This window comes from Octopus bimaculoides, chromosome 3 (assembly GCF_001194135.2).
Source record: "Octopus bimaculoides isolate UCB-OBI-ISO-001 chromosome 3, ASM119413v2, whole genome shotgun sequence".
Classification (NCBI taxonomy): domain Eukaryota; kingdom Metazoa; phylum Mollusca; class Cephalopoda; order Octopoda; family Octopodidae; genus Octopus; species Octopus bimaculoides.
This window is the reverse complement of record NC_068983.1, coordinates 53,705,821-53,715,820: the sequence shown is the minus strand read 5'-3', so window position 1 is coordinate 53,715,820 and position 10,000 is coordinate 53,705,821. Positions and strand designations below refer to the sequence as shown.

General features: G+C 34.4%; 1 protein-coding gene across 4 annotated transcripts in view; it reads left to right on the top strand.

Annotated features, from left to right (window-relative positions):
* Positions 1–10,000, top strand: part of LOC106880479 (sodium-coupled monocarboxylate transporter 1) — a 177,370-nt gene that overhangs the window by 109,264 nt on the left and 58,106 nt on the right. For all 4 annotated transcript variants that reach the window (XM_014930424.2, XM_052966176.1, XM_014930423.2 and 1 more), the window contains 2 exons: positions 577–677; positions 2,147–2,265. In XM_014930424.2, the coding sequence (XP_014785910.1) occupies positions 577–677; positions 2,147–2,265 (220 nt within the window). The remainder of the gene's footprint in view (positions 1–576; positions 678–2,146; positions 2,266–10,000) is intronic.

Below are 10,000 nucleotides of genomic sequence, written 5' to 3'. Positions count from 1 at the left end.
AAATGGTCATTTGTTTCATATACTAACACACAAACTCACATACAAGCAGACACAGTGGTGTATACACACAACAGACACACACACACACACACACACACACACACACACACACACACACACACACACACACACACACAAACTCTTCTACTTTCACCCTTACTTTTTCTCCTAAGCAAATACACATCTACATTCACACATACAGGCATGCATATACAAAGTCCTAAGACTTGATATCAGACAGACACAGAGTAGGCCTTGAAGAGATGGGGGTAAGTCATTGAAAATGACGTGAATAACAATGAAAGGATTTTGACAAACAAATGTTTGGTTAGTTAATTGTTTGAATACTTAACCAATTGACTAACAATAAAGAAGTGATATTGAACCAGTGTGTGCATTATTATTATTATTGGCATAATGTCCCTCTCAAGACACATCAAAATGTAACCCTTTTTAGTTTATTGTTTACATTAGTCAGAGTGGTATCCTTATCTTGTAATGTAAATAATAATATAAATTCCTCATTTCAGAAATATAAAATTATTTACCCTTTTTATTTATCTGCTTATTTTCCAGGAGTCCACTTATAGACCTATACAGATTGTCCTACCTGTGGTACAGTGCTGAAGCTGTTCTTATAGCAGTTGGTATTGGACTCATCATAAGTTTTATTACAGGTAATTACAGTTAACTTTTTATATATACATTTATTTCTTGATCAGGCATGGCTGTATAGTAAGAAGCTTGCTTCTCAACTACATGGTTCTGAGTTCAGTCCCACTGCGTAGCTCCTTGTGCAAGTATCTTCTACTTTAGTATCAGGCTGACCAAATATCCTTGTGAGATATTAAGTAAAATTAAGTAAAAAAACAAGAGAATTAATCTAGAATCCTTGTCCGGTACTGGGTTGATCCCAAAATCTAATCAGTTTGTGCCAGTCACGAGGCCAAACATCCTTGAAAGTTTCATCTGAATCCATCCAGCGGTTCTTGAGATATCTTGTCCATGGACAAACAAAAACAAACACACATGACTGAAAATAATATCTCTGCTTTCACTAAGGCAGGGGTAATAATAATAATAAAGTTGAAGTAAAGACCATATATGTTATATAAGGTGTGTGTTTAATTGTCAAAATATGACCTTGTAGCACTATCTGCTTCAACACATGATTTTATATAAAAAAAATTTTCAAAACAAATACATAAAAGTAAAAATTTATATGTATACTGTTTATATTAATCAGACTGGTATTTTCATCTTGTCAATAGACATAGCATAACAGATATAGATGCTGGTTAATGCAATGCAATCATCTAGAGGTTCTTAGTTCAATTCCAGGCAAAGCACTAAGGTAGTTCACAAAAAAAAAAAAGAAAAAATCAACTGATGCAAAAAATGTTCTGAAGCACAGAGTGGAATGAGAACAGTGCACCTCCTGTGGACCAAATAAAGGGTTAGTTTCAAATTTCCACAATAATAACTGAGTTCAACACAAGACACCTGAAGAAAGCTGGAACATACAACAGCTGAAATGTAGTGAAAGCAACAATGAAGATGAGGACACCAATCCAATTAATATACACAGTATACATAGGCGCAGGAGCGGCTCTGTGGTAAGTAGCTTGCTTACCAACCACATGGTTCCAGGTTCATTCCGACTGCGTGGCACCTTGGGCAAGTGTCTTCTACTATAGCCTCGGGCCGACCAAAGCCTTGTGATTGGATTTGGTAGACGGAAACTGAAAGAAGCCTGTCGTATATATGTATATGTGTGTATATGTTTGTGTCTGTGTTTGTTCCCCTAGCATCGCTTGACAACCGATGCTGGTGTGTTTACATCCCTGTAACTTAGAGGCCGATGGAATAAGTACTAGGCTTCCAAAGAATAAGTCCTGGGGTCGATTTGCTCGACTAAAAGGCGGTGCTCCATCATGGCCGCAGTCAAATGACTGAAACAAGTAAAAGAGTAAAAGAGTAAAGAGTTAAGAGAGAGAAAGTAATATAACCATTTCTTAAAAATATAAACATCACTAGCATTTATTTAGTGAATAACTCTCATCAGATTTGGTCAGTGACATAAGTGGCATGAATAAAAATTTAAAAATCTATAATGTGTGTATATATCTAAGTCCTTTAATCTTAGGTGCTACAAAACCATCGAAAATTGATGCAAGACTTATTGTTCCAATCTTTGATATCCTTTTCCCCTATCTACCTGAACAAATACGCAAACCTTTGAGATTTGGAGTAAACCATAAAGATGTGAGTATAATAACTACCATTACTATTTTTTTTGATGAAGTTTGTTTAATTGTGTTAGTTTTATTATTTATTTTTGTTATTTAAGAGAAAGTAACCTTTATGCAAAAAGATATGGAATTCTTTAGCCCAATGGTTAGCACATATTACCAAATGGATTGTTATTTGACCTTCATATATATACATACATATATATATATATATATATATATATATATATGTTGTTGTACTTGGGGATGGTCATATATATATATATATATATATTTATATATATATATATATATATTTATATATATATATATATATATATATATATGACACATGCACACACACGTGCACACACTTGCACTCATACATATATGTATATAAAACTATGTGCTAGAAATATGTAGATGTATACATATAGATCAGAGTTTCCCAAATGGTGTAATCTGCCCTTCTCAAATAGAGAGAACCACAGATTTTTAAATATGTGATTTTAAGGCTTTAGCAAGTCCATGCAGGTCTTTTAATAACTGGAAAAACCTGTTATCCCTAATTTTGTTATCCACAAATTCGATTACTGAAATAAGGTAAGCATTTTTTTTTTTTCTTCTATTTTCTTTAAACTTAGTCCTTGTGCCTGTAGTTGAAAGCATTGCTATACAAAGTACATACATTACTTTTAACTCGCCAGTAACATTTAACTTTCCATGCATAGTATGCCAATAATTTTAAAATTTCCATGCAAGTACACCAGTAACTTATAATTTTCCATGTGCAAAGTATATCAAAATTTCTTACTTGCCATGAAAAGCAATCCACTAATTTTCATTTTCCATGCAATGTATATCAAAATTTTTACTTGCTATGAAAAGCGATCCACTAATTTTCATTTTCCAGGCAAAATATAAATGTAAATCAAACCAGAATTTTTTTTTGTTTCAGCTGGTGTGTGTGAAGGGGGTGGGTATAACTTAGGTGGAAGGGTACCATCCATGAAATTTTTTATTTAACACTTTGTTTGACCAAAGCATTTTGTAAGTTTGTCTTAAATGTTCATGTCTGTTACCAGGCTTTAAGTTAGCCTTTGTTTCATACATTCTGAATAATGGAAAACTTTCTTTTCATAAGTTACTCTGATGGCAAAAAAATATTGGAAATGTGTGCCATATATGATGCATGAATGAAATGGAAATAAATCTTGTGTATCATATGATACACAAGACAATAGGGCTTTAATGACTGGTGGGAGAAAAGAAGGAAGTTTATCTCAAATCAGAGATGTGACCCTAATGTTTCTTACTGTGAGGACTCAACTAGAAGTTCAATATGGATAATTTTAAACCAGACAACAGGTTAGGTCTACAAGTCAAAACAAGAACTGCTCTTTACATGGGCTTTGGCAGTTTTCACTTACCAAATCTGAATCGCAACAAGTTTTAACCCATTACCTACCAGTGATCTCATATGAGATCACTTAAAAATTACAAATTTCGGAATTATCTGTCAATATTTACACATATCTAACCTTTTTGCTATATCTACTTGGTATATTTCTCTGATATTCAAATGAGATTTGCTAATTTTTCTCCCAATATCTCGCTTATTTCTATTTAAAATGTTATTTTGAAATGTTATTTTGATCATTCCAGCGTATTTCTAAGGCTGTTTTATGCTAGAAATCAAAGTTTCATAGAAAAATTCCAGTTAATAGAATTATGGGAGGTAATGGTTAAATGGAACTAAAAAGTAAAGTGAGCTTATATAAGGTTATCAGTATGGAATGTTATTCCATTAGTTCACATCAGATTTATGAATATATTTGTTTTCTTTTATATTTTTGAAGTTGTTGTAAGAGATGAAGTAGATGGGGTGTGGTGGTTGTAATTCACAAAAACAAGAGTGAAACCAATGTTTACAAAAATAACACAATATACATGAATATGAATTACTTAAATATCTTGTAACATATTTTTGTTTGTATCTGTCTCTAAGAATCAATTATACTTTAACCATTTAGCATTTAAACCAGATATATCTACTGATTTATGTTGAAACCATTCAAATATTCTACTGGTTTATGTCAAAACCATCCAAATCTGGCTTCTCACATCTATCCTACGATGTTATTCTGAAAGTATACAGTCATATCATCAAAATTTCAAAGCTACAAGACAACGCATAATCAATTTTAGAAAATATGAATAAATAAACATTACATCTGACCGACTATGCTAAAGGATTAATTTTGCATTTGTCATTAGCTGTCAGGAGTAAAATTACATTTCAAACAACTGTACAGGACCTATTTGCATTACGATCCAGTTTGACGCAAGATAATTTTTCCACGGACCAGGGGTTACATGCATAAAAGCACAATAAAGTGCATAATATATAATTTAATTATTTCATATATAATACACATATAATGCAAAAACAAACCTGCAAACTGCCACAGTCAATAAAATAGTAATAAACTTTAAAAATTTATTCTTTCTGGACAGGCTGGTACCAAATGATCAACAATGCAATACTGTACATTATTTACAATTGACGGATATTTGTCCTCATCTTGTTTGTTGTTAACACAACATTTCAGCTGATATACCCTCAAGCCTTCATCAGGTGTCTTGGGGAAATTTCGAACCTGGGTTTTCATTCCTAAGGTATTTTTTGATGATGTTGTTGTTATTATCATTATAATTATTATTATTCAGGTCACTGCCTGGAATTGAACCCGGAATCTTGGTGTTAGTAGCCCACGCTCTTAACCACTACGCCATATGCCTGTTAACAACAAACAAGATGAGGACAAATATCCGTCAATTGTAAATAATGTAAATAATGTACATAATTCCTCATCTCTTAAATATAGAACTGTATTAATGCAATACTGGTCTGTGGCTCTTTGGCTGGAGACCCTTGGTATAGGATGTTTGGTTAGGGTTAGGTTAAGGACCAGATGTGTAATGAAGGGAGTGTCATCTATGCAGAATGTTTTATGATAAGCATGTCTTTGCTACTGACTGATAAGTAATGAAAAAGACAAGGATATATCTTAGCATTGTCATTACTTACTGGCAATGAAAGAGGGAGATATCATATCTATGTTGAATGTGTTATGTCAGATATGGCATCATTGGTTTCTGTTTGGTGTAGTATTTACTCTATCTTTTATCATTATGGGGTTTGATGCAATAAAATATCAGTCAAGTACTTGAGTCAATATAATCGACTAACCCACACCTTCTCCATAAATGTCAAGTCTTGTACTTAAATTTGGAACAATTATTATTATTATTATTGTTATTATTCAGTAGTCTTACTTTTATTACATGCTTTCATTGTACTACCGAGTGCAACTCTGTGTCTTGGGTATGTGTTGTGGTTTGTGTTGGTGCTCTTATTTTTATTGTATTGAAAGTGTTTTACATAAGATGTGTGCAATACTTAGTAGTGCTATTTTCTGTATGCCATATACATTTGTAAGTTCTGGTGTTTTGGTTATGTATTTATCTGAATGTTTTTTAAGCATACCTAATACACCTATTATTACAGGGATTGTTTCTGTTTCTAGGCTCCATATTTGGGTTACTTATTATTATTATTATTATTATTATTATTATTATTGCTTTACTTCTCAGAATGTTCAGTCTTGTTTGTCCTGGTAGATTCTGCGAGAGCGCACTGCAACCTGCTATCAGCGGTCTCACAGGGTCTCTTTACACACATTATAAGCTTTGATACTTGGTTGTTAATTATCACGGGAGACATTCAACATCCAAGTACCAATCTCAAAGTCCTAGCTGTCCCCAACAGAGCAGTTTTTTGGGGCTTGCTTTGCTCTCATGTCAATTCCTATTTCTTTGACATATTTCTCAAACTTGGTTGTTAGTGCTCCGAGTGCCCCTACAACGACTGGAATGACAGACACTCTCCTCATAGTCCATGTTCTTGCAATTTCATCTTTTAGTAGTCTGTACTTTTCAATTTTTCTAGTTCTTTGTCATTTATGCATGCATCCCCAGGTATTGCAATACCTATTATCTTGGTTTCCTTTTTTCCTTTATCTACTACAGCAATATCTGGTCTCCAAGCCTTGATTAAGGAGCCACATTGGATTGTAAAATCCCACAGTTCTCAGTGACTCCTTCTGGTTCATGTTTATACTATTTCCATGCTCTGTTCGGGCCGTTTTTTTCACATAGGCTCCAGTGGATGAACTTAGCCACATTATTGTGCCACCTTTTGTAGTGCTTTTGGACAAGCTACACTCACTCAATTTGTGAGATTGTTTTCTAAGGTCATTCACCCTAAAATTCAAATTTTTTGTTTCGTGCCTAAGTGACAGATCATCATCATCATCATCATCATCATCATCCTCCTCCTCCTCCTCATCATCATCATCATCAACATCACCACTACCGTTATTGTCGTCATCGTCAACTTTGCGTTTCAACCTTTCAGGGTCAATTAAATAAGTACCAGTTACGCACTGGGGTTGATATAATCGATTTAATCCGTTTGTCTGTCCTTGTTTGTCCCTTCAGTGTGTAGCCCCTTGTAGGCAGTAAAGAAATAAGAAACATTAGCACACTGGGCAAAATGCTTGGCAGTATTTTTTCTGTCTTTACGTTCTGAGTTAAAATTCTGCCAAGGTCGACTTTGCTTTCCAACCTTTTGGGTTGTACCAGTTGCATACTAGGATCGATCTTATTGACTGCCCCCTCCTTTCCAAAAATTTCAGGCCGTGTGCCTAGAGTAAGAAAGAATATTTAGGCAGCGAGCTGGCAGAAATGTTAGCATGCTGGGTGAAATGCTTAGCGGTATTTTGTCTGTCTTTATGTTCTGAGTTCAAATTCCACCGAGGTCGACTTTGCCTTTCATCCTTTCGGGGTCGATAAATTTAGTACCTGTTGCGTACTGGGATCAATCTAATCGACTGGCCTCCTCCCTCAAAATTTCAGGCCTTATGTCCAGAGAAGAAAAGATTATTTGAGCATTGTAAGGCAGCAAGCTGGCAGAATCATTAGCATGCCAGGCAAAACACTTAGCAGTATTTCTTCTAATGCTATGTTCTGGGTTCAAATTCCACCGAGGTCAAATTCGCCTTTCATCCTTTTGGAGTCAATTCAATAAGTACCAATCACACACTGGAGTTGATGTAATTGACCTAATCCCTTCCCCCAAATTTCAGACCTTGTGCCTATAGCAGAAAGGATTATTTGAACATTGTAAATAACTGTTACCTTTGTAAAAGCAGTGTTCTTCATTTCCAATTTCCCATGAACGCATGTCCAGCCATGGGAAAGTATTTCCTTGCTTTGAAACAAATGATGGTTGGTAACAGGAACAGGAAGGGCATCTGACCTTAGAAAATCTTCATCAAATTCCATCTGTCCCATCTAAACTTAGTAAACTGAATGTTAAAATGATGAAGTGGAGGAGATGGAGACGGAGATGGTTAATAGGTGCGAAGCTTCAGCTATATTTTATAGAAAAAATAAAAACTTGTATGAAAAGAATGAGCGAGTTTTTGTATATGAAAGGGATAAAAACAGGTATGAGAACCAGTTTATAAACTACAGTTTAACAGGAGTTTACTCTCTGCTCCATGACACTTTTAACTATAAAAATATAATACTACTTACAATATAATAGAGTGTAATATAGAGAGATATTTAGCATGAAATTTAATGGCCTCTTCAGTTTATATGCATGTATATATGTATTATATATGCGTATGTACATATGTATCCATGTACATATGTATTCATGTCTGGATGTTAACAAATATGTATATCATCATCATCATCATCATCATCATCACCATCACCACTGCTGCCGCCGCCGCCACCACCACCACCACCACCACCATCATCATCATCACCATCATCGTTGTCATAATCACCATCATCATCATAATTATTTTTATGACTTCTTTCCATGCTAGCATGAGCTGAGTTGGTCGTCATAGCCCTAGTAATTTGTAACTAGGCACCACGACTCTGACAGACAGGTCTTCATACATGTCCCTTAGCTTGGTTTCTACAGCTGGATGCCCTTCCTATCACTCACCACTTTACAGAAACAGAATGTACTGGGTGCATTTTCTCTTCGCACTCAAACTTGAAAGGTTGAACAGTCCTTGACAGTGTAGGACTATAGGGACCACATGACCCAATGCTTTTTCTGTTTATTGCGAAACACTTTTCAGTGTGTTTGAGGTTCATTTTCTGTGACACTACCACTGCAGCAGTTCCCATACTCACCAATCTTTATAGAGGTGGAATGAGAGGGTGGTGTCCCCTAAATCATGTACTGATGCATATATGTATGAATGTTTGAGTACACATATATGTATGTTAACATCATTTTTAAGTTCACATTTTCTTACTTATCATGGGTTGGGTAAGACTTCTCATGATTCTATTCTATTGATAGGTACCCTTCCTGAGTCGTTTTTTTTAATATTTATCTATTTACAATGAAGTTACTTTATTCCATGTCTTTGCACATTGAACTGTCAAACTTCTGAACATATTGCTTATGTGAGATATAAATAAATGTCACTGCTGCCCAAGTGGTGCTGATGTGAAGACTAAGAGAAAACACACACACACATGTGTACATACAAACACATACACAGACACACACCATCATCATCATCATCGTTTAATGTCTGGCTGGCTTCCATGGAGAAAGGTGCAACAGAATCTGGTGACTTTCTCTTTTGTGTTTATCTCTATAGAGATATACTTGCTCAAGGTAACCATGCTGAGAGGTCAAACTTGAACAAAACTACAACACTGTAAATTGAACTTCTCAACCAAAGTGTATATTTATATGAATATAGGTATCATCATCATCATCATCATCATCATCATCATTGGTTTTCTTGTAGTCAGTGTCTTCATCATCATTAACACCATATGTGTGAGTGTGTGTGTATGTATGTATGTATGTATGTATGTATGTATTTATGTATGTATGTATGTATGTATGTATGTATGTATGTGTGTGTGTTTGTCTATGTATGTATGTATGTGTGTGTGTTTGTCTATGTATGTATGTATGTGTGTGTGTATTTATGTATGTATGAAAGTGTGTGTGTATTATGTATGTATGTGTGTATGTATGTGTGTGTATGTATGTGTGCGTATGTATGTATGTATGTGTGTTTGTCTATGTATGTGTGTGTATATGTATGTTTCTCTTTGTTGAAATTCATGGTTTTATTGTTACTTTTATAACTACATGTCACAACTGAATGCAGTGTATGAGTGTGTATATATACACCCACACACACATGTATATATATACTTATATATATATGTATACATGTATGTATGCTTACACACATACTGCCATGACACATAACTATAAAACAGCAATAAAACATGAATATCAGAAATACATACAAAAGTACTTACATGCATGCATATATACCTACATATATACATATACATACAAAAAGTTCATAGGTTTTTATCATGGTTTTATAGCACAAAGAAGGTGAGATGTATGAATGTACCTGCATGTGTGTGTGTGTGTGTGTGTGTGTGTGTGTGCGTGTGCGTGTGAGAGAGAGTGTTTCTTTGAGATTTATTTTTTGTTTGTAGAATTTATAGTGAACAAAATTTGGTCAAATCTTTTGCTTGCCAGGAGGATTCAAGGAATTAATGAGTGAGTTATTGTTCACATATGTGTAGATATATATATGTATATATGTATGTGTATATATGTATGCATATAT